The sequence below is a fragment of the Taudactylus pleione genome, unplaced genomic scaffold, assembly GCF_031769625.1.
Source record: "Taudactylus pleione unplaced genomic scaffold, aTauple2 ptg000381l, whole genome shotgun sequence".
Taxonomy (NCBI): Eukaryota; Metazoa; Chordata; class Amphibia; order Anura; family Myobatrachidae; genus Taudactylus; species Taudactylus pleione.
Genome location: NW_028284782.1, coordinates 4,000,519 through 4,028,075, shown reverse-complemented (window position 1 = coordinate 4,028,075; position 27,557 = coordinate 4,000,519). Strand labels below are relative to the sequence as shown.

The 27,557-nt window shown below is 42.8% G+C and overlaps 1 protein-coding gene across 1 annotated transcript in view; it reads left to right on the top strand.

Moving 5' to 3' along the window:
- Positions 1-27,557, top strand: part of ATP7A (ATPase copper transporting alpha) — a 152,387-nt gene that overhangs the window by 67,939 nt on the left and 56,891 nt on the right. Inside the window, exons 4-8 of the mRNA XM_088445554.1 lie at positions 6,252-6,995; positions 13,842-14,042; positions 17,689-17,852; positions 19,341-19,502; positions 25,467-25,543. Coding sequence (XP_088301680.1) covers positions 6,252-6,995; positions 13,842-14,042; positions 17,689-17,852; positions 19,341-19,502; positions 25,467-25,543 — 1,348 coding nt within the window. The remainder of the gene's footprint in view (positions 1-6,251; positions 6,996-13,841; positions 14,043-17,688; positions 17,853-19,340; positions 19,503-25,466; positions 25,544-27,557) is intronic.

Genomic DNA, 27,557 nt, shown 5'->3' with positions numbered 1-27,557 from the left:
TTACCATTTGGCACCAGTTGTGATATATTTCACACATCACGTAACATTTTTATAGCAAGTATCTAATAAAAGTCATATTTTATATTTCTACATTCATATTATTGAATCTTTATAAAGAGTGCCCCAAAAAGGGAATTTTCTTTTGCCTGTGCAATACTGTATATTTAGTAGTAATATATTTATTCCCGGTAGCACCACCAACTAATATTACATTCAAAAAGGAGTTCACTCCAGTGATTTATTTTCATTGTCGGTTCATCTATCATCTATAATTTGTCAGCAACAGCTCAGCAGACACCAGCCTTATACCTATGACTAAATCATTGAGGACCTGGTTCTGAGTACATGCTGTTGTGACCACTTTAGCATTTTATGGCGACTGGCTGATCCTATGCTAATCCTAGTATCAGCCCTTCCCCTGATATACAAGCATGCGTCTGAAGGCGCAAGGACGGAGATCCCACTTTGAGTGTCTTTAGTTCCTTTAATACTGATTGGAACGCCACCTCTGTTGCACCATCAAAACTTGCACCAGCTCTATGGTAGGTGCAGATTTTTTGTCTGAGTATGGCCTCCGTTGTAAGCGATTTAAGAGTCTGTGTATGCAACCAGTTCCGTGACACTCCCATAACATGCCACTAAGACGGACCATTTTCCCATATCTACATAGCCACCACCCAGGAACACCCAGCATGTTTCTGATACCGTGCTTCTCAGTCTCATCTGTGTCTTTGTGTGTATGCTTGTGGGACACCTGTGTGAGTTTTTAGGGTTTTATTTCACACGTACAGTAGCAAAAAAATCGCTGTACTGCTACTTCTTGGAGGTGTAAAGTTACATTTTTGCTTTTTTCTTCCAGTATTGCCCATTTAAAAATAAAATAAATATTCTACATCTCAATCAGCATTAGGACTCGGATACACTTGGTAAAAAAAGACCTTATTACATTGCTCTCTATGATAAATGTGTCTTCCATGCTCACTGCAGAACACATGAAGAATGTAAGGTGTTATGTGCATGAAAAAAAACAAATTACCAATTAAAAGATATCCATAATATCCCCTTTTCAGATCTGAGTGATATAGTTGAGACAGAATTAAGAAAGATCAGATTTAATTTCTTATTGCCGCAATAAGAAATTATAATTATCAGGTGTAAAACTCAAAAACTATTAAGTAGGCTCCTTAATACACTGAAGTACCAAAATTCATGGGATAGCAGTATGTAAAGGTAATGGTAGGTGGCTTCACCGTACTAGGACATCTAGGAAATACCCAGACCTGCGACAGTTGTAATCGGACATGTTAAGAGTCAGTTTGAACACTGGCTAGATTGCTCCATGGCATGGTGACGTGCTTTATCGGAGTTCGAATTTGGGGGATGATAGTGGGTGCCCGAAGGATGGGACATTTTATTTCCAAAGTTGTACAGACATTCAACATTCCTCGATCTATGGTGTCACTTGTGTACCAGGAATACCCCATGGAAGGCATTACCACCCACGGTGGACAGTGCAGTGGCCGACCACGGGTGCTTAATGATCGTGACCAGCAGCATCTGGTGGTCTATGGTAACAGACAAGCGACACTGGCTCAAATCACACCCACATTCAATGCAAGGAAGTAAGAGATGCATATCCAGTAGGTCAGTGCACCTATCTTTAGCTTCCATGGGATATGGGAGTAGAAGACCCACCAGAGTGCCCCTGTTAGCATTATGATACCGACACAGCGCATCACCGGGACTTGTGATGTCCCTAATTGGACCCTGGAGGACTATCAACATGTGGCGTGGTCCAATGAGTCACAGTTGCAGTTGTTTCAAGCTGATGGTAGGGTTCGGGTGTGGTGCAGACCCCATGAGGCCATGAACCCCAACAAGGCACCATGCAGGCTGGTGTTAGTTCCATAATAATGTGGGGTGTGTTCGCATGACATGGTTTGGTCCGCTGGTCCGCCTGAACATGGTAACCGCTATGTTGCATTGCTTGAAGACCACTTGCAGACCTTCATGAACTCCATGTACCTCCCACAATGGTGGAATATACCAACAGGATAATGCACCGTGTCATCGGTCTCAAGTTGTCCAGAATTGGTTCAAGGAGCATTTGGGAGAGTTCTGACGAATGGTATGTCTACCACGTTCGCCCGACATGAACCCAATCGAGAATTTATATGGGTCGTGGTAGAGAGGTCCATTTACACCCTAGATCCTGCACCTACAAATATAAGGGAGCTGCGCGAAGCTATTCAGATAGCATGGGTCAAAATCTTTCCAGAGGTGTTCCGTCCACTTGTGGTATCAATGCCACGTCGAGTTGCTCCACTTCGCTGGGCTAGAGGGGGTCCTACACGATACAAGGCATCTGTCACATGACTTTTGGCACTTCAGTGTACTTTTCTTAGTAGTTTGAAACCGAAGTCTGCCTTCTGTTAAGTGTGCCAGCGTTGGTTTAGACCTCTTCCATAAATTAGTACAATATGACAACTGAATAGATCACACAACTTTCACAAAGTTACAAAAATATTTCTAAAAGATCTTAGAAAACCTGATGTAGTAATTAATAAGTAACTGATAAAGGTGCAAAATAGTATTACAACGAATGAGATTATTATGATAAAGGGATTAAATCTGCAATCTAAATTATTTAAGAAGGCACATGGTGTTGTACCATATGATGTACTAGGCACAAAGGCTTTGGAACCTCCTTATTTAGGCAAGATTGTTTTCAGTGCAATCGCCATTATGCTAATGGAGGGCATTCTATAAAAAAAAATACATGTTAAAAATAAAGTGCTCTCTCCACATTGATGTTCCAACGCTACCTAAAATGATTCATGTCCAATACCCGAAATACCCCAGGTTTCTCAGCCTCCCAAGCCTAATGCCTTGGTGTTTGACTTAGTCCTCTGCTTATCTCCATATATCTCTATGCCAGTGTTGTCATATCCACTATCTATATATTGCTAAAATGTACCTTTTTTTTTTTTTTTTACCTAATTTGCAGTCGTAAACTTGTGTCATCTTATTTACTTTGACCACGGCAATTATCTGGCATTTCGAGTGCTCATCGATTTCCTCTTCGAGTTGTGGCCATCCCTATTCTTCTCTTGTCACTGCAGGATTATCTGCACCAGTCTGCTAAGCCTTACCCTGGCTAACCATATACCCCAGAATCCAATCCAGATTCCTCCCCCTCTTTTACACTCAACAACACCACTCCTTCATACCTGTCTCACCTCTTATCATATGCTCTCACTCACGCCCTCTTACAGTGCGTCCTCATACACTGTTGTTCAGGTCGCGCCAAATAGCCCTCTCAGTGTGCCAGGTCACGGGCATTTCAGCTGCGCCGAACAGCTTTTCGCTCAAAATGTGCGTCCTATATGCACAAATAAAACTACTGGAAGCAGCAGAACTGTATTGATGGTGTACGCAGACCACTGTGATTTGCCGCAGCTTCCTCATGCCAAGTTCCGTTGTGCTTAATCTGCGACTTTGTACTTGTGTAAAACCAATTCCTGTGTGGCTTAAGCCCTAGCCTAGCATCTGTGTGTGGCTTTTTACTGATTCTGTGCTGCGTATAATATGTAAAATTTTAAGAAAATAAATGTAAACTATGGTTCTCTTCTCCTCGGAGCGTCTGTCCTGTCTGGCATCTTGTGGCATGGTGTATAGACACTAGGTGTATGAGGACACATCTGTATATCTACCTCTGACCACGCTTCCACATATACTACTCACACAGGTACGCCTCATCTTGTCTCAGCTGCGCACTTTTCCTATTAGATTGTAAGCGCTCTTTCATAAGCAGGACTAGCCTTCCCATTTTAAGGCTGCATTTATTTTCTTTACCTTATGTTTTCTCCTATTATGTATGCCCTGTTCACTACGGTCTTCAGGACACTGGACAATAGACAGAACCATGTTGCTGATGATGATATTCCTATTATGTAGGTTAATAGTACATGCTGTACTCTGTATATTCAGTTTGATGATTGCATACCCCCAACTGTCAAGATTTAGGAGGGGACATTCTTGATTTCCAGAGAGTGGCATCCATATGCTCCTTTTTAGGGAGTGTAGCAGGATGGGGTGGTCCAGCACATCAGAAGTACTGATCATGCGGCCATCCGTGTCCGTATGTACCCAATATTTCAGATGTGTACATTGGAACAGGCAGTTCACAGAGGCATAGATTATTCTAGGAGATGAGTGTGCTTCTCGTGTAGGAAGCAGTGAGATGTCCACTTCTGTGTCTGTTACTGAGGATGGGCTGTATTGCACAGGGCAGTATCATTATGCGGGGAGAGGAATGGAGCTACTTAAGAACTAGTGGAAGGAATGCAGTCTATCTACAGCAAGAGTAATGTCAGGCTCCTGCCAAACTGAGTAAAAATTCAAGGCTCAAATCCACCTCTATACCTATACTAAAGCCTATACTTTATTTTTAGTAGTATTCTTTTATTTATATGGCGCCACAAGGGCCCTCATCACCTTACAAAGTACAGAAACATTATGAACCAGACCAGAAAAAAGTGACTTCCACTACAAAACATTGCAGGACATGGACAAGGTTTATAATCCTATCTGCATTGGCAGAACCCAAAAGCTTGGTGCCATTGTTGGCAGTGGGGAGGAGGTGATGGAATGCATGAGGGAAGAGGGCCCTGCTCGTGAGAGCTTACAGTCTAAAGGGAAGGGGCAGACAGACAGGGGTGACACACAGAGGTAGACCTCAAGTGAGGAGCATTGAGCAGTGGGTTAGGAGGAGAGGTGGATGGCTTTGTTTAAGAAGTGGGAATTGAGAGCTTGTTTAGAAGTTTTGTAGATCGGTGGAGAGTCAGAGAGAGAGAGAGTTGCAGTGGTAGACAGCACAGACAAAATCTTGGTGCGATTAGGAGGAAGTAACCAGTTGACAGGAGAGGCGGTAGTCATTTATGGAGCGAAGTGAACAGGTGGGAGTGTGAAAGGAGACCAGGTCAGAGATGTAAATGGGAGAGAGGATTGGGTGAAGGCTTTCTAAGTGAGTGAGACGTTTGAATTTGTTTCTGAAGGGGAGCCAGTGTAGGTCTTGTAGGAGAGGGTCGACGTTTGGAGAACGGTCAACAACATTAAGGACCGATTGGAGTGGAGAGAGGTGGGAGACAGGGAGGCCAGATAAAAGGAGGTTACAGTAGTCTAGTCTAGAGATGACTAGTGAGTAAATGAGTCTGAGTTGCCTCCAGGGAGAGAGAGAGTCTGATCCTGGAGATGTTTTTGAGATGCAAACGGCAGGACAGTGAAAGGTACTGAAATGGGCAGCACCAAAGGGTGCCCTAAAACTGCAGCCTAAGGAGATATAAGGGTTTCTCCAACCCTTAGGGTGCAAATTAAAATGCAAAAGGACTCTCAGGCACTGGGACGGTGCAAACCTAAAACATAAGTGTATGACACAGAACTGCTTAACTAGACATTCCCTTACATGCATATATTCTCTCCCTAGATGAGTAAGTATCTGAGAGGCACCACAAGGATGTCACAGATTAATAGAGTAGAACTGGTAACCTTAGAATAAATAATCAGATGTTTACATCATAGGAATAACCCAAACGGGGTTACAAATTAATAATTTATTTATAAATGGCATTTTTTATAATACATTACTTTTCTGTCCTGGACAAACATGTTACTGTAATAAAATCAGTCAGTTGGGAAGAGAGGTAGATCTGCGTGTCATCAGCCTAGATATGTTATTGGAGGCCAAAAGAGGATATACAAAGGAAGAATAGGAGAGATCCAAGAACAGGACCTTGGGGGGACATCTATTGGTGGAGGAAGTGGGATAGAAGTGGAATCAATAGGGGAGACAGAGGGGTACATTTTCTTAGATGGGAGTTCTATTAAGAAGGGATGTTGCCCATAGCAACCAATCAGATTCTATTTCTCATTTATCTAGTACCTTCTAGAAGATAATACCAGGAATCTGATTGTTTGCTATGGGCAACATCACTTCTTAATAGAAGTCCCATCTTAGTAAATTTACCCTAGAGAGAGAGTGGTCAGAGAGGTAGGAGGATAACCATGAGAGTAGCCTGAGGGAATGAAGGATTTGCAGGAGGAGCAGCAGCAGAGACGTAAAGGAAAATGTAAAGAGAGTATGTGGCCCTTGGATTTGAATATACATTAAATTTGTTAGAATAGGTGGTGCCTAAAATAGATTTGGTGATTTGATGTGTGCAAAATATCTAAACATATTGTTTTCTTGCCAGTGTCCCTGGACAGCCAAGAAGCTCACATTATTTATCAGCCTCACCTCATCACAGCTGCTAATATAAAGCGCCAAATAGAAGAAGCTGGTTTTACAGCATCCATTAAGAATAAGCCAGTTCAAAAATTGGGAGTCATTGATGTTGGACGTTTGACAAATGGACAGACTAATGGTAATGGGGACATGGCTCAAACAAGACCAAAGTCTCATAGTGACCTAACAAGAGTCTTACTCCAGGTGGATGGCATGCACTGTAAATCATGTGTGGTAAATATTGAAAGTAACATTTCTTCTCATCCTGGAGTGTCGAGTGTTGAAGTATCATTAGAAAAAAAATCAGCAGTGGTAAATTATAATCCAAATCTTACTAGCTCAGATGCAGTATGTAGAGCCATAGAATCTTTGTCACCAGGTATATTTAAAGTGAGTCTTTGTAATGGACCGGAATGTGGGAAATCTTCCAGTGCCCAGCGGTCATCAGAAACCACTTGCATAGAAAAAGCATCTTCTAACCGGACAAGTCGGGAGCCTTCACATAAAGTCACTGTGGTCAATATTTCAGGGATGACCTGCAATTCTTGTGTGCAATCAATTGAGGGTGTCCTCTCTCAGAAGCCAGGTGTGAAATCTATCCACGTGTCTCTGGCAAACAAAAATGGGACTGTGGAATATAATCCTAATATTACCAATCCAGAAACTATCAGAGCAGACATCGAGGATATGGGATTTGATGCCTCTCTAGATGGTAAGTATCAGAATACTTTTTCCATTTAATACCGTTATACCATATCCCTTACATTTTTCTATTATATATGATTGTGCATTGCCACATATTCTTACAATTGTGTTCTCTGTTTAAATGGAAAGTGAAACAAAGTACCAATCCTAAAAATTCTCTAATGTCCACAAGCCTGAATTACTGGTTCAAGGATGTCCTATTTTCATGAACATTTGCAGCTTAAATAGGAGCCATCGGGTAAGTACTGCGGATGCGCAGGTCATGAAAATTGCACATTGTCACAATTTCAGGACAACCTTTATGATGAGGGACACTCCTGTCAGTTTTCAAGGTCAAAGTTTATAAATAGAATATTAATAAAATTGTAAATAAAGATGCGCCTGGGGTTTTTGGCTTTTAGTTACTCTAATTATTGTAACTATCCTTGTGCAGGAACAACATTGCACAGGTATTATAAAGTAAAATTGCTTCCTGAGTTTCTTCAAAACACTAGTGTGTTTGGACAGGAAATGCAAATCTATGCTAACTGTGTACTTGCATGTGCCAGCAAGGAACCTTGTTACATAAGGGACGTATTGTCCTGACAATGTACAGTATGCTAAATCTAAAGCTACAAAGAATTGGCTGTATTTATATTGCAGTGTTCATTTCCCAAAGCAAAAACACAATGTATAGCAGGGATGTTGTCAAAACCCGGCACACGGGATGCCGGCGCTTAGAATACTGGCACCGGCATCCCGCCTGCCGGCATCCTGAACGTCAGTAGCGGGGTTAGGGAGAGGGTTAGGGTTAGGCACTAAGGGGGGAGGGTTAAGTTTAGGGTGTCGTTATGGGGAGGTTAGGTTTAAGCACTATTTGGGGAGGTTAGGTTCAGGCACTGGTGAGGGGGAGGGTTATGGTAGGGAGGGGGGAATGTTAGGATACCTACCGACAGTTTCTGTATCCTAACTCTGTCGGGATGCCGGCGTCTGGATTTTGACCAGCAGGGATCCCAAGCGCTGGCATCCCGTACCCAACCAGAAACGCATTAGCAACTTGTTGCACTGCAGCTATTTCATGCATAAGGGAATCTGTTTGTTCCTCAAATGCTTGAAAGTCTGAGCCTGCCTACCTCTTATCTCACACTGTGGCTGTTAACTTTGTTATACTATGTACATACTATACTACAGCCATGGGCAAAAGTTTTGAGAATGACACAAGTATTGGTTTTTCACAAAGTTTGCTGCTTCAGTGTTTTTAGACCTTTTTGTCAGATGTTACTATGGTATACTGAAGTAACATTACAAGCATTTCATAAGTGTCAAAGGCTTTTATTGACAATTACATTAAGTTTATGCAAAGAGTCAATATTTGCATTGTTGACCTTTCTTTTTCAAGAGCTCTGCAATTCTCCCTGGCATGCTGTCATTCAACTTCTGGGTCACATACTGACTGATGGCCCCCCATGCTTGCATAATCAATGCTTGGAGTTTCAGAATTTGTGGGGTTTTGTTTGTCCACCCGCCTCTTGAGGATTGACCACAAGTTCTCAATGGGATTAAGGTCTGGGGAGTTTCCTGGCCATGGACCCAAAATTTAGATGTTTAGTTCCCTGAGCCACTTAGTTATTGTTTTTGCCTTATGGCAAGGTGCTCCATCATGCTGGAAAAGGCATTGTTTATCACCAAACTGTTCTTGGATGGTTGGGAGAAGTTGGTCTTGGAGGATGTTTTGGTACCATTTTTTATTCATGGCTGTGTTCTGAGGCAAAATTGTGAGTGATCCCACTCTCTTGGCTGAGAAACAACCCCACACGTGAATGGTCTCAGGATGCTTTACTGTTGGCATGACACAGGGCGAAGACTTTTGGAGGATGGCCTGGTGTCAAGAAGGGCAGCAAAAGAAGCCACTTCTCTCCAGTAAAAACATCAGGGACAGACTGATGGTGACAAACAATACCTTTCCAGCATGATGGAGCACCTTGCCATAAGGCAAAAGTGATAACTAAGTGGCTCGGGGAACAAAACATTGAAATTTTGGGTCCATGGCCAGGAAACTCCCCAGACCTTAATCCCATTGAGAACTAGTGGTCTATCCTCAAGAGGTGGGTGGACAAACAAAAATCCCACAAATTCTGAAACTCCAAGCATTGATTAAGCAAGAATGGGTGGCCATCAGTCAGTATGTGGCCCAGAAGTTGATTGACAGCATGCCAGGGTGAATTGCAGAGCTCTTGAAAAAGAAGGGTCAACACTGTAAATATTGACTCTTTGCATAAACTTAATGTAATTGTCAATAAAAGCCTTTGACACTTATGAAATGCTTGTAATGTTACTTCAGTATACCATAGTAACATCTGACAAAAAGATTAAAAACACTGAAGCAGCAATCTTTGTGAAAACCAATACTTGTCATTCTCAAAACTTTTGGCCATGGCTGTATATACTAGGGGTGTGCACCGGACACTTTTCGTGTTTTGTGTTTTGGTTTTGGATCTGGATCTTTCTTCGTGTTTTGGATCTGGATTGGTTTTGCCAAAACCACCCTTCCGTGTTTTGGGTTCTGGGTTTTGTGTTTTGGATCTGGATTTTTTCTTAAAAAATAAAAAAAAAACGCTAAAATCACATAAATGGGCCTTTTTTTGTTCCTACGCTATTAATAACCCCAATAACATTAATTTCCACTCATTTCCACTCTATTCTGAACACCTCACACCTCACAATATTGTTTTTAGGCCAAAAGGTTGTACCGAGGAAGCTGGATGACTATGCTAAGCGACACAAGGGGGCGGCACAAACACGTGGCCCATCTAGGAGTGGCACTGCAGTGGCAGACAGGAAGCCAATCAGCGTTATGGTGCCCATTTGCATGTAGCACGAACCCGGGAGATCCGTGCTACATGCATCTGTGTGATTGGCACAGAGCAATGACAGGTCCGTGAGACCAGTCTGTGCTGCTGTGGTAAAAAAAAAAAAAAAAAACCTGTGTAAAAAAAGAAAAAAATGGCGTGCACCCCCCCAAAAAAGAGCAACCAGCCCCGGGCATTAGTAACCCAGTGCTGGGTGTGCTTAAATACAGGGGACAAATGACGTAGGGGTCCCCTGTACTTAAGCACAACCAGCACCGGGCTAGTCAGAACCAGCGCTGGTTGCCAAAATACGGGGGACAAACGACGTAGGGGTCCCCTGTATTCTGCGCAACCAGCTCTGGGCTCTGATCCGGTCCTGGTTCTGGAAATATAGGGGACAAAAAATGAGTAGGGTTCCCCTGTATGTTCCAGAACCAGCACTGGACTTTTTCTAGCGGGGGGCTGATGCCACAGCCAGGGGAGCCCTTTCACCGGGCCCCCCAGCCGCAGCATCAACCCTGACCGCTAGTCAGCCCAGGCCGGGGATCCCTGGAGAGCTGGGGACCCCCCCAATAAAGGGGTCACCCTCTCCAGGGCACCCCAGGCCCAGGCTGATAGCCCGGGGCTATCCCCGCCACCCCTGGTGGCGGTGGGTGGCGGGTTGATTGTGTGGTGTGGTGTAAATAAAGAATATCAAACATTGTCTTTACAAGTAGAACTGCAAGTCCCAGCTAGCCTGCCCCGCATGCTGGTACTTGGAGAACCACAAGTACCAGCATGCAGGGCATTAAGGGCCCACTAGTACCTGTAGTTCACCTGTAAAAAAAATGTTTAAAAAAACACAGGACACACACACCGTGACAGTATAAGTTTATTAAACATACATACACACACACACATGTACACATACTCACCTATGTAACCTGTAGCATCGGTCCACTTGTCCGGTAAAGTATCCCTAGGGGACCTGTGAAAAAAAACATACTCACCATCTCCTATGCGAGGTTCTGTCCTCTTCGTTCCAAAGTAGGCATCCCCGGACTTGGCAAAAAAAAAAAAACGAAAACGCGATCCACGAACTTAGTACCGTTCTATAGAACGGTACTTCCCGAATGAGAGCTTAGCGGCGGGGTATCACCATGGAAACCCCGCTGCTAAGCGTTCATTGGCTGAGAGAGGTCATCTCCCGTCTCTCAGCCAATGAACGGCTCCCTCCATTGTAGTCAATGGTGGGAACCGCAGGGTAAACTTTAATAACCTTGCGGCTCCCAGCATTGACTACAATGGAGGGAGCCGTTCATTGGCTGAGAGAGACGGGAGATGGCCTCTCTCAGCCAATGAACGCTTAGCAGCGGGGTTTCCATGGTGATACCCCGCCGCTAAGCTCTCATTCGGGAAGTACCGTTCTATAGAACGGTACTAAGTTCGTGGATCGCGTTTTCGTTTTTTTTTTTTGCCAAGTCCGGGGATGCCTACTTTGGAACGAAGAGGACAGAACCTCGCATAGGAGATGGTGAGTATGTTTTTTTTCACAGGTCCCCTAGGGATACTTTACCGGACAAGTGGACCGATGCTACAGGGTTACATAGGTGAGTATGTGTACATGTGTGTGTGTGTATGTATGTTTAATAAACTTATACTGTCACGGTGTGTGTGTCCTGTGTTTTTTTTAAACATTTTTTTACAGGTGAACTACAGGTACTAGTGGGCCCTTAATGCCCTGCATGCTGGTACTTGTGGTTCTCCAAGTACCAGCATGCGGGGCAGGCTTGCTGGGACTTGCAGTTCTACTTGTAAAGACAATGTTTGATATTCTTTATTTACACCACACCACACAATCAACCCGCCACCCACCGCCACCAGGGGTGGCGGGGATAGCCCCGGGCTATCAGCCTGGGCCTGGGGTGCCCTGGAGAGGGTGACCCCTTTATTGGGGGGGTCCCCAGCTCTCCAGGGATCCCCGGCCTGGGCTGACTAGCGGTCAGGGCTGATGCTGCGGCTGGGGGGCCCGGTGAAAGGGCTCCCCTGGCTGTGGCATCAGCCCCCCGCTAGAAAAAGTCCAGTGCTGGTTCTGGAACATACAGGGGAACCCTACTCATTTTTTTCCCCTGTATTTCCAGAACCAGGACCGGATCAGAGCCCAGAGCTGGTTGCGCAGAATACGGGGGACCCCTACGTCGTTTGTCCCCCGTATTTTGGCAACCAGCTCTGGTTCTGACTAGCCCGGTGCTGGTTGTGTTTAAGTACAGGGGACCCCTATGTCGTTTGTCCCCTGTATTTAAGCACACCCAGCACTGGGTCACTAATGCCCGGGGCTGGTTGCTCTTTTTTTGGGGGGGGGCACGCCATTTTTTTCTCTTTTTACACAGGTTTTTTTTTTTTTTTTTTACCACAGCAGCACAGACGGGTCTCACGGACCCGTTAGTGCTCTGTGTCAATGACACAGATGCAAGTAGCATGGATCTCCTGGTCCGTGCGTGCATCTGTGTCATTGAAATACACAGCAGCACAGACGGGTCTCACTGACCCATCTGTGCTCTGTGTCACTGTCAATCACACAGATGCATGTAGCACGGATCTCACGAGTCCGTGCTACATGCAAATGAGCACCATAATGCTGATTGGCTGAGAGCCGTGACAGACTGCTCTGTCAGCCAATCAGCACTTTGCCCATTAAAGGCAAAGGCATTTTTTTTTAAATGGCCGCTCGAGGCAAAACCTCGAGATCCGACAGCAGATCTCGAGGTTTTGCCTCGGGAGAGGGATCCGGGGCAGACAGGGAGATCCGAGCTTGGGCTCGGATCGCCCCGGATCCCCGAAGTTCGGGTGGGTTCGGTTCTCAGGGAACCGAACCCGCTCATCCCTAGTATATACATTGTCATACTACTACTACTGGGCAGCACTGACTGTATAATGGTTAGCATTACTACCTCACAGCATTGAGGTCGTGGGTTCGATTCCCACCTTGGCCCTACCTTTTGGAGATTGTATATTCTCCCTGTGCTTGCATGGATTGCCTCCGGGTGCTCCGGTTTCCTCGCACACTCCAAAAATATACTTTTAGGTTACTTGGCTCCCATAAAAAAAATTGACCCTCGTGTGTATGTGTGTGATAGGGAACATAGATTGTAAGCTCCACTGGGGTAGGGACTGATGTGAATGGCCAAATATTCTCTGTAAAGCTCTGCAGAATGTGTGTGCTATATAATTACCTGGTAATAAAATAATAAATACTAGGTTGAGAGGGCATCAGCGTTGCACATTGCATTATACATCAGCGCTGCATGATGAAGACCCAACAGGTTCTCTTATTGATTACTGTACATTTAATGTACACATTTCTGTTGTGCCTAATAGTGCATTTTCCATTTTCAAAGCTTAATTTGAATTTGTCAGCTTCCACAAGAAACTACACTGTAACTTTAAAACCTGCCAATAAGGGTTTATAATATCTTTTTATGTCCTTTGTAATTAGCACTTTGTCTAGGCCCATCTATTACACTGTTAGAGTGCTGCTTACACCGTCTCCTACTGATGTGCATGTGACATTCCGTAGGGAATGTTGGGAACATAACACAATCCTTTTGTAGCTAGGTTCTGTGTAGCACTAAAATCACAAATGGAAGTTCATGGGGGTAGGTGCACATTTGCATGGTCATGTTTGCATACTGGAGTTGTTGCCATTAGGAAATGCCAGAAATAAAGGGAGGAGATGACAATGAGGATAACCATGAACTATAAGCTTACCTCAAACAAATGGATATACTGTGTGTGTATATGTGTGTGTGTATATATATATATATATATATGTGTGTGTATATATATATGTGTATATATATATATGTGTATATATATATATATATATATAATATATATATATATATATCTAATATATATATCTCTATATGTAATTTTACATATGTTTTTTAAAAACGGTAAATCGTATTGACAAGTGCGTTTTTAATAAAATCCACAAATAAATGAAATTATAATTTATCACTTTGTTTCCATTTCCTTTAAAACAGGCATCTTAACTGACATTACATTGGAAACCTTACAAAAACCTCTTAGCACTTTTTGCCAGCCAGAAGACGTCTTAAGCAAAGAAACGCCCATACACAGCAAACAAGACACCAGAACAATAAACAAGTGTTTCATTCAGGTCTCTGGTATGACGTGTGCTTCGTGTGTAGCAAATATAGAGCGGAATCTCCGCAGGGAAGAAGGTCAGTTATTTCCTGGTTCTGACTTCTAAATGATTACCTTCAGTTTCCCAATATGGTCAGACATACAAGTGATCCATCTTAATTGTGAGGGTTTTTTTCTTATCAAACCAGCAGCCTCTTAATTTATTTTTCATATACATGTGTGTACACCTGAGAATCTGTAGTACTCCTGCCCCTCTGCAATAGACAGTCAGCTAGAGCACACCCGATGCTTTTGATGGGATGTGGTATGTTATGTCGACATCCAGAATTGTGTCTTTTTTAAGTCTCATTCAGCTGTATAGCAGCCAAATGTAGACATTTAAAACAGGGTTCATTAGTCTATACAGTGCTCTCATTGATCTAGGAAAACCCTCAATGTCTCATGAGTGCAAGAATGGCTTAAGACCTACGTGGATTTCATAGACAGCCTTGGAGCTCTGATATTGGTAATTGCAGAGCATAGAGTGCAGATGAAGTGAGCACACTGCACACAGCAGTCTGTCTGGATCTTAAACCTGCTCCGCACCTGGAACCATATCGTATGTACGAGTTAATACTCCAATTTGCAGAAAAGAATGTAGAGCTATTTACAGAGAGACATGACGGCAGCCATCTAATGCACATAATATACAACAGGAAATCCCCCCCCCCCCCCCCGATAAATATTTGAATAAAAACTTGTGATACTAAATTAAGGTGAGACCTGTCCATGAAACTGGAAGAGGGAACTACTGGTTCCTTACGGTATGGAATTGGCTGTATTCGCTACTCTGATGGCCTAAGAAACGAGTTGTACATATATTGGCAGCTTCTGCCTCCCCATTGGTGACACTACTAGTCTAGTTTCCTTTTATTATTTTCATCCTTTTCTTTTTTTGTTTTTGTATTAAAATTCCCACCAAGTTTTTCTGCAATTTATTATTATTTTTTATTTAGATGGTAACAAAAACACAAACACCTCTTCCATTTAAAGAAACAAAACTTGAACAAAATACACCCTCCCTATCCCTCTCACTCAGAAAATGTTACTTAAAAATAAAAAGTCAACAAAAATTAGTGTTCCCTCGAGCTCCGGCGGCAGGCAGGGCGCCGGAGCTAGAGAGGGCAATGTTGTGCGCGCGCGTCCGAAAAGGGGGCGTGTCTATAAGACGCGTCCCCCTTTTCGTCATACTTGGGGGCGTGCCCGGCGCTTACGGACATGCCGGGCAGCCCCCAAGCCCGGCGTCTATTCCCCGGCGGTGACCGGGTCACCGCATGTTTGTCCACCCGCGGGACACTGCGTCCCGCTGGTGAGAACGGCTCCCGCAGGCTGTTAGGGCAGGGCGCTTTTTGCCATCCTCCTGGAGGGCAGGGTGCTTTTTGCCCTCCAGAAGGAGGGCAGGGCGCCGCGCCCCGCTAAAACAGCCTAGCGGGAACACTAAAAATTATTTTCTTCTTTACACGACATGGTTTTGTTATTGATTTGACATATTTGTTTTATGTTCCCATATGGTATATTATATTACACAGTAGATTGAAAATAATAATAAAAAAGGTCCATTGATACAATACAATGTACTGTCACTTTTGTAAAGTGTTTAGTTTTGAAGTTTGTTCCTGTCGGCTGATATAGTGCCCACTGACCGTTCAGGAACCGTAATAATCTAAAGGAAACAGGTGATCGTACATTGTTACAGCTTTTCTGTAATAGTGTCTGTTTTAATTGAAAACTCACATAATTTTTTGTATACAGTTAATTACAGCATTTAATTAATACAATCCATTTTGAAATTTCTCGTGGTGGTGTGGAAATGTCCTGTGACAGCCATTCAGTAAGAGCTTGCGTCTGAAGAAATTCAAACCTGTTGCCTTCAATACAAATTGGCAGTGCACTCTGCATCACCTAATGCTGTAGTTGAAGTGCTATATCTTCCATAATGCAGAGCGCTGTCTCTGTGCTTTCAGAAACCTGCTCTGCACACACTGGTGTATTTGCAGGAAAGGAGTTTCCTGCAGCTCTTGGACTGTGACAAAACATTATACAGTTGTGGACAAGGTTGGCTCATATGTACAATAATAATACTGTGCTAATTGTTTCACCTGTGCAACCTACAGTTTTTCGTTGCCTGGCATGTATCTAATGGGCCAGTTGAGAGGTGGCAGAGAAGAAGCTGTAAAAAATCTATTTGAAATAAATTATCTTTATCTCAGGCTGTGTTTGGCTCATAGGAGTTGTTTAAAGATGTCTGTAAAGCAGGGATGGGGAACCTCAGGCCCGGGGGCCGTATAAGACCCCGGAATAATTTGGTCTGGCCCTCTGAGCGTTTTTCTGCTAGCCTCAGCTGGCTAGCAGGGTGCCTAGAATGGCACCCTGTAGCCAGAATCTATGCAGCAGTGCCGCCGGGAGCATCCTTAGGATGCTTCTAATGGTCATACCACACTGCCCTTACAGCTCCCCCGGAGCATCCTCAGTTTGCTCCAGGCATTGCTGTAATCACTTGCGAATGTGGCCCGCCTCTGTGTGACATCACACGAAGGTGGTGTGGCCTGCATCAGGCCCGCAAATAATGTTATATATATCAAAATGGCCCTTGGCAGAAAAAAGGTTCCGAACCCCTGATCTAAAGAGACATTTGTTTTCCCTTATACTACATGAGTTCCCACAGTGTTCTATACTGCATTTCTCTCTAGCATGATCATCTTTGAAATGAATACTCTGTAAGGTTACAAAACAGAAAATTTGTCAAAACATGGCGCTTTATTTGGAGCCAACCTGGAAGAGTGCTGCTGTCAGATAAATAGGGGTGTGCATTCCCTTTAACACTTGTAAGAAGATAATGACTGTGCACTCATGTACCAGATTATACTAAAAGTCTCTAGTATTAAATATCAATATTTATAAAAATTTGGTTGTAAACTTATTCTAAATCGTATGAATCAAATAAGAGAAAGGAAGGGAAAATAATATATATTACATGGTGAAGAATAAAGATAAGTAACTAGGTGACTTGAATTCTCTGCCACTGTCACGTACAGAAGTTCTTGTGTAAACACGGTGGGATAATACCTCTGTTGTTTACTGCTGTAATTACAGCTAGCCAACAATATCGCATGTAAGCTGTGGCGGGATAAAGTGCATATATAACAGACCTGAATGGTATAGTTCCATATAGAGCAGATCGTCTGGTAAATTGTTAGTGTGCTGGATCGTGAAGAGGAGAAGCCTCTGTTATAGATAGGAGTCAGAGGTCCTGATGTACGCAGGGCACTGGGGGCCAGATGTACTAAACTCTGAAAAGTGATAAACTGGAGAGTGATGAACCACCACCCATTTAGCTCCCAACTGTCATTTTTCAAACACAGCCTGTAACATGACAGTTGGGAGCTGCTCGTTTATCACTCTCCACTTTATCACTTTCCAGAGCTTTGTACATCTCCCCCTGGTTGTTTTATTGCTTGTTCCTTAGGTGGGGAAGCTTTATCCTGGTTAGTGGCGTGGCTGGCAGCATAGGGTCCAAGCAAATATACATATCTCAATTAAAGCTCTGCTTGGTGTAGGTCGTGAGATTTAGTTACCTTTTCACCTCTTTTTAACAATAAAATTTGGAGAAAAGTCGCTATTAATATAAATATCTTATTATTCGAAGTATAATTGACTATAACCAGGACACCGTCTGCATTTTAGGCATAGAATCTGTTCTAGTTGCCTTAATGGCAGGGAAGGCTGAAGTGAGATACAACCCAGTCATCATACAGCCATCTGCCGTAGCTGAGCTGATCCAGGAGCTGGGCTTTGAGGCATCTGTGCTAGAACATTATGAGGATGGAGATGGAGTCTTAGAGTTGGTGGTAAGCTAATAATAATCATATACTGTGATGGGGACTGTACAATATGTGCTGTAGACAGATCTAATATAAATGATAGAGTATTTTATTTTATTTTTTTGTCAAAATAATTTTTAGCTTTTGTTGCTACCTGTATCCAGTCAGCGTATTCTAATATCTGCAGGGTTTGTTCCCATACTGTAGCTAATAAGCATAGTTCACTTGGCTAGTCCAGCCTGTAGTTAATAAGCATTAGGACATTCACAGAGAGCGAGATGCCCACCTGAAATAGAACATTTTATTCAATATGAGCTACTTTTTATGAAACATCCAGTTTATTTTAGTCTAGTGTCAAAATTGTTCAATTCACACACTTGCATCAGAGTGCACTCATTTCTTCTCACAATGCTGAATAACTCCAGTCAGGACTTCTGTCTGTGTGTTGGGATTCCAGGTGTGATAGACAGAAATTGCTTGAATTGCATAAACACATTGTGCGAGATGTAATAGGGTCCGAGTTTGCAAATTTGTGTTTCGAGGCTATTACATTATGCAAGTCCGGGTGAGTTTTCTCCTATGAAAACTTGGACCTTTTAATGCCACAAGCATTAAAAGATCCAAGTTATACAGAAGCCTTCACAGATCAGCTCTGGAGAGGGGGAACTGCACCTCTCCAGGGATCCCCAGAGTTGGCTCTGGTGTAATGCTTCGGCCGGGGGACTCGGTGAAAGGGTTCCCCGGCTGTGGCATTAAACCCCGGCTGGAAAGAGCCCGGTGCTGGTTATGAAAAATACAGGGGACCCCTACTCCTTTTAACCCCTGTATTTCCACAATTGGGCCCAGTTAATAAAATACAGGTTACCCCTACACATTTTTCCCCTGTAATTTAAGAACCAGGAAGGCTCAACATAGCCCGGTGCTGGATCTTAAGATACAGGTTACCCCTACGCATTTTTTCTCCTGTATTTTAAGAACCAGGACAGGCTCAACATAGCCCGGTGCTGGTTCTTAAAATACAGGTTACCCCTATGCATTTTTTCTCCTGTATTTTAAGAACCAGGACAGGCTCAACAGAGCCCGGGGCTGTTTATACTTGTGAGGAGGTCATCATTTTTTTTTTATTTTTTTATTTATGGTATTATGTTTTTTTTTTTTAAACATATCTGTGCATCTTTCTGTGTAACTCGGACCTGCTCTGGCTATCCTGAAGCAGGTCTGTTTTTTTGCGTTTACAGACACTAATAGTGTGCGAGTTAAACACTCGCACTCTATTACATTGCTTGTCTTGTATACTCACAATGGCAAAACATCTGGATGCGTGATTTGCCATTGTGAGTTTCGGGGGTGTGAGAAACATGGGAATTTGCATGTTCTTACACCCTATTAAATAGAGTTCTGAAAATGTGCGGGTATAGTTCTATACTCGCTCATTTTCCAAACTAACACCTTATTACATCCCATGTGTTTTAATGCAGTTTTGTACTTTTTTGTTTTCAATTTTTCTTTTGACAGGTCAGGGGGATGACCTGTGCATCCTGCGTACATAAAATTGAGTCTTGTCTAATGAACACTAAAGGCGTGCTCTACAGCTCCGTAGCTCTTGCAACAAACAAAGCTCATATTAAATATGACCCGGAGATCATTGGACCAAGAGACCTCATGAAAATTATTACTGTGAGTGTTTTGTATTTTATTTTATATGCACCACAACCTCTAAGCAGTCATTGGGGGGGGGGGGGGCTTATCTGTCATTAATTGGGAAAATAACCATTGTATGTGCTCATTTATTGGTTTTAGGACATTTTCTGGGTAGACTTTTAATACATTTATATAACTCTTTATTAATGCTCATAGTTTGAGATTTGTAATTCCTTATAGCAGTCCATCAGTAAGGAGATTAAAATACATCCAGGAACGAGATACTTGAATTCAATGCAAAGCAATTTAGAAGTAGCAACAAACTTTGATAATGTATTTATGCTGATATTGGAACCACAGAGTTTAAAAATGAGAGTTGTGATAATATATGATCAAATGCCACTTTGCAATAAGGAGAAAGATCTTAAGGGGCATTTCGGTTAGCTGTAATGGCCACGTAGTGCTGTCAGAATATTGGCATTTTGTGAAGGCCAACTTAAGCTGAATGTAATAAAATCTGAATAAAGCCAGGAACCTCCATCAGTCATACAAGGCAGGAACTGACTGGCTGGAAACCTGTGGATTTATGGAAAATAAATATTATTTTAGAATAAATTACTCTTTATTTTATTTTTAATATAAAAAGCATTCACCATCTTCAAGGGTATATTGTGAAACGTGTTAATGATTTATACTGTTAAAACTATGGAATATGAACACTTGTTCTTTGTAGTTCTTTGTTTTTTGGAGGCTGGGAAAAACATTGCTTGAATAGTTCTACATAATATACCAGCAGATGTTTATTTGCTTGTGTGACATTCATAAAATAATTGAAAATGCCTGTGAAGCACAGAGAGAATTTTTTTTTCATATATAACATCCGTAAATAGAGACCAGATTACTTTTATGCTAAATCGAGACAAATCCCATCCCTTTATCATTGTAGCATGCTTTTTCCGTGTATGTGTCTATTGTACTCAATCTTTAGCTGCAGACTATGCCCTTTTATCAAACTACACGAGTAACCTTTGCTCTAATCCAGGGGTGGGCAGTAAGAGGCTCTCCAGCTGTTGTTGAACTACAAATCCCAGCATTTCTTGCAACAGGTTTAGCATGGCCAAATAGCAATACTGTGACAGGGCATGCTGGAATGTGCAGTTCTACAAAAGCTGGGGGGCCGCTTACTGCCCACCCCTGCTCTAATCAGGCAAAGCACCTGTTTATGGACATTTGGTTTATACATCACACATTCTATTTCTCAGTGTGTGTTTTTACTCTACTTTCATCGCCTGCTTGTTTGGTTAATGCCTGTTTTGAAGTAGGCGGGTCAAAAACCTTTAGCCAATAAGATTGCCAGCAGCATAGAGTATTTAAAGCAGGGGTTCTTGGCTCCAGTACTCAAGTACCACCAAGAAGTCATGTTTTCTGGATTTCTTTAATCATACACAGGTGAGTTAAACTGTTTTGTAGGGTCAGTATTTATCCCACCTGCTTCCACAGACAGAAATCCTGAATACATGACCTGTTGGGAAAACTTGAGGGTTAAAGTTGAGAACCACTGACAAAAGGAATAAGTGCACTTCTGTGGTAGGTGGAGACCTGACCGTTTGCACAATTGTGCTAGTGCAGGGAATGCTGCATGTGACCGTAGCGGTATCATGATATGAGGAGGGGAATGGTGGAAAATAAGAACATTGGGCCTGATTCAGACCCGGACGCTATGCTGCGCTCGCTTGCATTGAGCGATGTTTCGCAATCTGCGCAAGCGTATGAGTCGCAATGCGCGTGCACGAACCAGTCATTGCGATTGGGAAAGTGCTTGCCCGTAGCCCGCAGTCGGGCCGCTATTTTGAGTGACAGTGCCATTTGTGGGTGGTAACAGGGGAAGGTGCTTGTAAACGGGGGTGTGGATGTGCGAACGCAGGTGTGCCCGACCGTCAGAACGGAGTTTAATGAGTGTGCATAATTAGCAAAGTAGCGTCAATACACACATGAACTGCTCGCAATGTTGTGGTGGGAAAAGGCTACCACAAGCGAGGCGAGCAGCTCCGATGGATCTCGATGTTCCCGATTAATCCTACAACTGCCGGAGATGACGTGTGTTGCAAGTGGCAAAGGGGCGTCTTTATACAGGTGCAAGCGCATAGTTCGGCCGCTCGCTATTACTTAGTGGGCGGCTTTATGCGACGCAGTGCGAGCACATGATTTAAATAGCTGGCCCTTTTTAGTCAGTGAGTGGCCGCAAATAGCGTCCAGGTCTGAATCAGGCCCTGAGTGTTTTATATCATAAAATCTTGGGATTCCTTATAACCTAGAGAAAAGGAAAAATGCAGTCAGTGTCTTGTTATAGGTGGCATGAGTTTACCATAGTAGTCCTAATGTTATGCTACAGCAACATTGTGCCATTACTATTGTGAGTATAATGTTTTCTTATTTACCAATAGTAAGAGCAATTATTGTTCAATTCTGCCAACACCGTTATTGCTCGGAATCCACTTCTGCTTACCCTATTCCAGATAACCTACCTGAACTTTGCCAGTGCTGACTGCCAATACTCACACTTGGTTTTTATTATTTAAGTATTGTAAATATGCTACCTCATCTGTTTTCATAAAGTTACAATAAGTCAACTGTACTGGACTTGGTGATCTACTATAAAGGCCAAAAATCTTTCAGAATAGTCCGGCGCATCCCTGAAAAAGGGGCTGTGGCGCGCCCGGACAAGGGGACAACAGGGTAGACAGAGAATGGGTGCCACCCACCCAGCCAGGGCTGACAGGGAATGGGTGCTAACCACCCCGCAATGACAGAAAGGGAAAGGGTGCCAACCTCCAAGCCAGGTTACAGAGGGAATGGGTGCCAACCTCCTAGCCAGGTCACAGAGGAAATGGGTGCTAGCCATCAAGCCAGAGCTGAATGAGATTGGGTGCGCACAGCTAAGGCAGAAAGGGAACGGAAGCACACTGACAACCCACTAAAATGGTGTGGCAGCGGGCACACATCACCGGGACCAGCACTGAGCTGTGAGGCAGGGAGGAGGCATGGAGCCGGGGACACTTCTACACCTACATCCTGATTCTTATTGGCTGTTGCTGGACGTCTCGTCCTGTGTCCGCAGTCAAGTACGGCTTTGGTCACTCGTCTTACACTATTCCATTGCACATTGGAAGCATGCACACATTTTCTTTGACCAATTTGCTGATATCATTCTAAGTTCCATTTGCTCCAACATAGTATATGCAGTGATTTCCAAACTGGGTGCTGCAGGGCACTTGCATGGGTGCCACGGGTTGGTGGTCAAGTACCAACTAAAATTATTGGTTTTGCCTATCGCATGGAATAAAAATAATTGGAAGATATGTGGACCAAGAGAAGCGCAACTGTGTCTACACCACATAACTGAATCTAAGAATGACAGTTAAGCACAATTTACTTAATTTAATTTTTTTTTTTTTGTTGAGTTTCTCAAAATGAAACTTTTAGCCTTGGGCTGTAGTGGAAACATGCTGATTTTCTAGGATGCCTGGTATATGCAATTGTTGCAAAGCCAATTCTAATGCTGGGTACACACTGACAGATATATTGGCCATTCCATTGAACGGTCTATATATCTATAGTGCATCGGCAGGTGGGTACACTAGATATGTCTGTGAACGACGTTGTTCAGACATATCGGATCGGCTCTGCAAGTACAGCCAATTCAGATATATCTGAAAGATACATAGGTCATTTGCTGGTGTGTGCAGGCGACATGCTGAGCGTCCGTGCACTTGCTGCAGGTTCCCAGCGGTGATTGACATTTCCACTGGGCATGCAATTTTAATGCCTGCCCAGTTGTAATGATGGCACAGATACACATCAGCAGAACGATTGGTAAGTGTGTACGCACTTCGCAATCGTTAGGTTGTCTGGCCGATCCATCAACCTGGTGCGTACCCAGCTTAAGGCTCTGGGACTCCAGCGAACCACAGTGAGAGCTATTGACTCCAAATAGACAAAACTTTGGAACAGTGGTGAATCTTCCCAAAGTGGCTGGCCTACCAAAATTCCTCCAAAACTGTGTTGACGACTCATCCAGGAAGTCACGTAAGAACTCAGACACACATCTAAGGAAGACCCAGACAAACCTCAAAGCTTTGCTCACCTCCGTTAATGTCAGCGTTGTACCATAAGAAAGAGACTGGACAAAAATGGTATCCATGGGAGACTTTCAAGGTGAAAACCACTGTTAACCAAGAGGCTTTTGGGTTAATGTTCTGTGGACCGATGAATCAAAAATGTAAATTTTTGGAAGACATGGGTCCTGTTACATCTGGTGTAAAGCTAACACAGCATTCCACAATAAGATCATTATACCAACAGTCAAACATGGTGGTGATGGTAGTGTGATGCTGTGGGGATGCCTTGCTGCTTCAGGACCTGTGAGACTTGCCATAATTGATGGAATCAGGAATTCTGCTCCCTACCCAAGAATTCTGAGGGAAAATGTCCGGGCATGAGTCCATGATCAGAAGCTCAAGCACAATTGGGTTATGCAGCAAGACAACGATCCGAAGCACAAGGCAAGTCCACCTCTGAATGGCTCAAAATAAACTAAACTATTGTAGTGGCCTAGTAAAAATCCTGACTTGAATCCAATTGAGATGTTGTAGAAGAACCTTAAATGGGCAGTTCATGCTGGAAAAATCTCCAATGAGGCTGAATCAAAGGATTTTGCAAAGAGTCAAAATTCTTCCACACGACGCTGGCTCCAGGGGTTGGAGCACCCTGTGCCGGCTCTCTACAGTGCGCTCCAACATTGCACGTGTCTGAAAATGGGGGCGTGACCTAATTACCATAGACCACGCCCCATATGTGACATTATTTGGAGGTGTGCCCGCATGGCACGCCTCCAAATAACATCAGGCTGGGGGGAGCCTCACTAGCTGGGCTTCCCCAGCTCTCTCCCATCACTGAATGGATGCCGCGCGCATGCCTGCAGCATCCATTCAGACTCCGGGGTCCGGCACAGCTGCGGCGGTTGGGGTCCCCTGCCTCCCGATTTAACCACCCGCGGGCCACTTCTGTCCCACTGAAATCGGGATGTTGGGGAGGGGTGTGCCCTCTATGGGTGGCGTCCCTGTTCGACCGCACTGGTCGAACACCCCTAGAGCCGGCCCTGCTTCCACAGCAATGTAGAAAACTGATCTCCAGTTATCAGAAGTGTTTTGGGTGCAGTTGTTTCTGCTAAAGGTGAAACAACCATGGGTAATATAGGTGTTGGATAACCGTTTTTTTTTTCACTTCAATTAATAAAATGTTTTTGTGTGTTGTATTTACTCCGGGTATATTTAGTGTATATTCAGTTTTGTTTAAAGATCTGAAACAATCAAGTTGGACAAATATGCAATAATAGAAGAAATCAGGAAGGGAGCAAAACCTTTCTCATGCCACTGTAAGTAAAGTATGGCAGAGCATTCAATCTGGCAACTAGCGTATATCAAATCATGTACAATACATAAGTTATACGTGGTATGTTTATTAATATATACTGTAGCAGCACAACCAACCAGGAATGGATTTACTGACTGTTTTAATATTTAAACAAAAAGACACAAAAAAGACTGGGCGCTGATCAATGGATCAAATGTTATGAGAAATAGCAGAAAATTCACAAAATGGGCTTGTCTCTGCCCACTACTAATACAGAAATACCACAACAAAACAATAGTCATGCGCTAATAAACAGATAAATAACATGCTATGTATTTCAATTCTTAGGAGTGCACTTGGTTTTTTATATTGGATAATGTGATTATAAGTGTAAATATGAATATATGTGCTGACATATTCTATTTCTATAAAGATTATTAATATTACATAGATGCCATTTCGGGAAATACATAGTATATTATTTATCTGTTTATTAGTGCATCACCATTGTGTTGTTGTAGTTTTAATATTTACCTTCTAACCACCAAAGTTAATTTTTTTTATTTTGTTTCTTTTGTTGGAAAGCAGAATTTAGGCTTCAGTACAACATTGGTTAAAAAAGATAGATCTGCCAGTCATCTGGATCACAGAGTGGAAATCCAGAGGTATGTATGATTGTATACAGTGCTACTAAGTCACTGATTATCCCCTGTACAATGGTGTGTTTGGTTTTTAGGTTGATATATGAAATGTATGTGGTATTGTACTGATGAAAGTGAAGTAAAACATAAATTACATTCCTCTGAATTTCTTTGCTTTTGAGATGGTTATTTTAAGTACATAAGTATCCTCAGGATGCTCCGACCATTGCTGTAATCACCGGCGATTGTGGCCCTGCCCCCATGTGATGTCACGAGGAGGGGGCATGGCCTAAACCAAGCCCGCAAATAATGTTCTACATATCCAAATGGCCCTCGGCAAAAAAAAGGTCCCCCACCCCTGTCCTAAAGGTTATCAGCAGATCTAGCTCTGAGGAGGGCAAACCATAATAGGGTACAGTACTTTTAGAATAAGAAAATCTGGATGGTTTTATATTTTACATTTTAGTTTGAGCCATTTGTTCCTGGTTGCAGGGTTTTGGAATTATAACTTGTAATAACAAATGGCACTAAATTCAACAAGCATTCATTGCTGTTACTACCCTAATCACAGGCTGCTCCTAGGCTGTTTGTACCCATAACACAACTGTTCCCCTTTTTTAATAAGCTATTATGTCAACATTGTGTCTTTGTTATGAGTTACATAGCATGTTAGTTGGACTGTAGTGCCAAATTAGGATTAGTGATTGTAGTACAGGTTGAGTCTCCCATATCCAAATATTCCAAAATATGGAATATTCCGAAATACAGAATTTTTTTGGCATGACTCCGATAATGAAACCTCTGATTTTTGATGGTTCAATGTACACAAACTTTGTATAAGGCACAAATTATTGAAAATAATGTATAAAATTACCTTCAGGCTGTGTGTATAAGGTGTATATAACACATAAATGCATTCTGTGTGTATATTTGGGTCCTATTCCCAAGATATTTCATTATGGTATGCAATTATTCCAACATACGGAATATTCCATTATCCAAAGTACCCCTGTTCCCAAGCATTTTGGATATGGGAGACTCAACCTGTACCCATTTTGTTTGGGGTGTAAGTGCAAAGCCTGTATACTGCATATGTTACTACCTGGATTGTGAGAGAGAAAATCATTGCTTGGCTCTACCACTGCAGTGAACTATACATACTACTACTATATAATCTGAAAGCAAGCAAGGCACCCTCTAGGGTCATAGTTGGAGTACTATTGTGGAAGCAGGTGAAAAATAATATAATGTGCATAAAAAAAATAAGTCTAAATCCATTTATCTTTTATATTTCCAATCTGTGGTTTGCAAGTATACCTCATTGGATATCAAGACATGGCGATGAGATTGGGACATACTTTACTAATCAATGTGAAATACCGGAGGGATTTGCATCCCACCAATTTGCTAAACTCAAAAATGATGTAAAACCACAATTTACTCCAGAAAACTCCTCTCCTGATTTATTTTCTCCAGTGGCCTCTTTTTTTTTTTTTTTTGTGTGAAGAGCAGCATAGATCCCTCAGAGGGGGAACACTCATCCTGTGCCACGCAGCCCCTGGTCAGCACAGGGCTATGTTCCTGGGGGAGATCAGGTCCACAAAGAAAGAAAATGTGCCCCTCCCCAGGAGAAATCTGCCCATGCTGATAGCGCTAGGGCTCATCCCAACATCCCTGGACTTTGGATGTTGGGGTAATAATTCTTTGTTAATAAGGATGAGTCTCCCATATCCAAAATTCTTGGGACCAGGGGTATTTTGGATAATGGAATATTCCGTATTTTGGAATAATTGCATACCATAATGAAATATCTTGGGCATAGAACCCAAATATACACACAGAATGCATTTATGTGTTATATACACCTTATACACACAGCCTGCAGGTAATTTTATACTATATTTTCAATAATTTTGTGGCTCAAACAAAGTTTGTGTACAGAAATGAAATTCATTTATGTTTCATATACACCTTATACACACAGCCTGAAGGTCATTTTATACAATATTTTTAAGAATTTGTGCCTTAGACAAAGTTT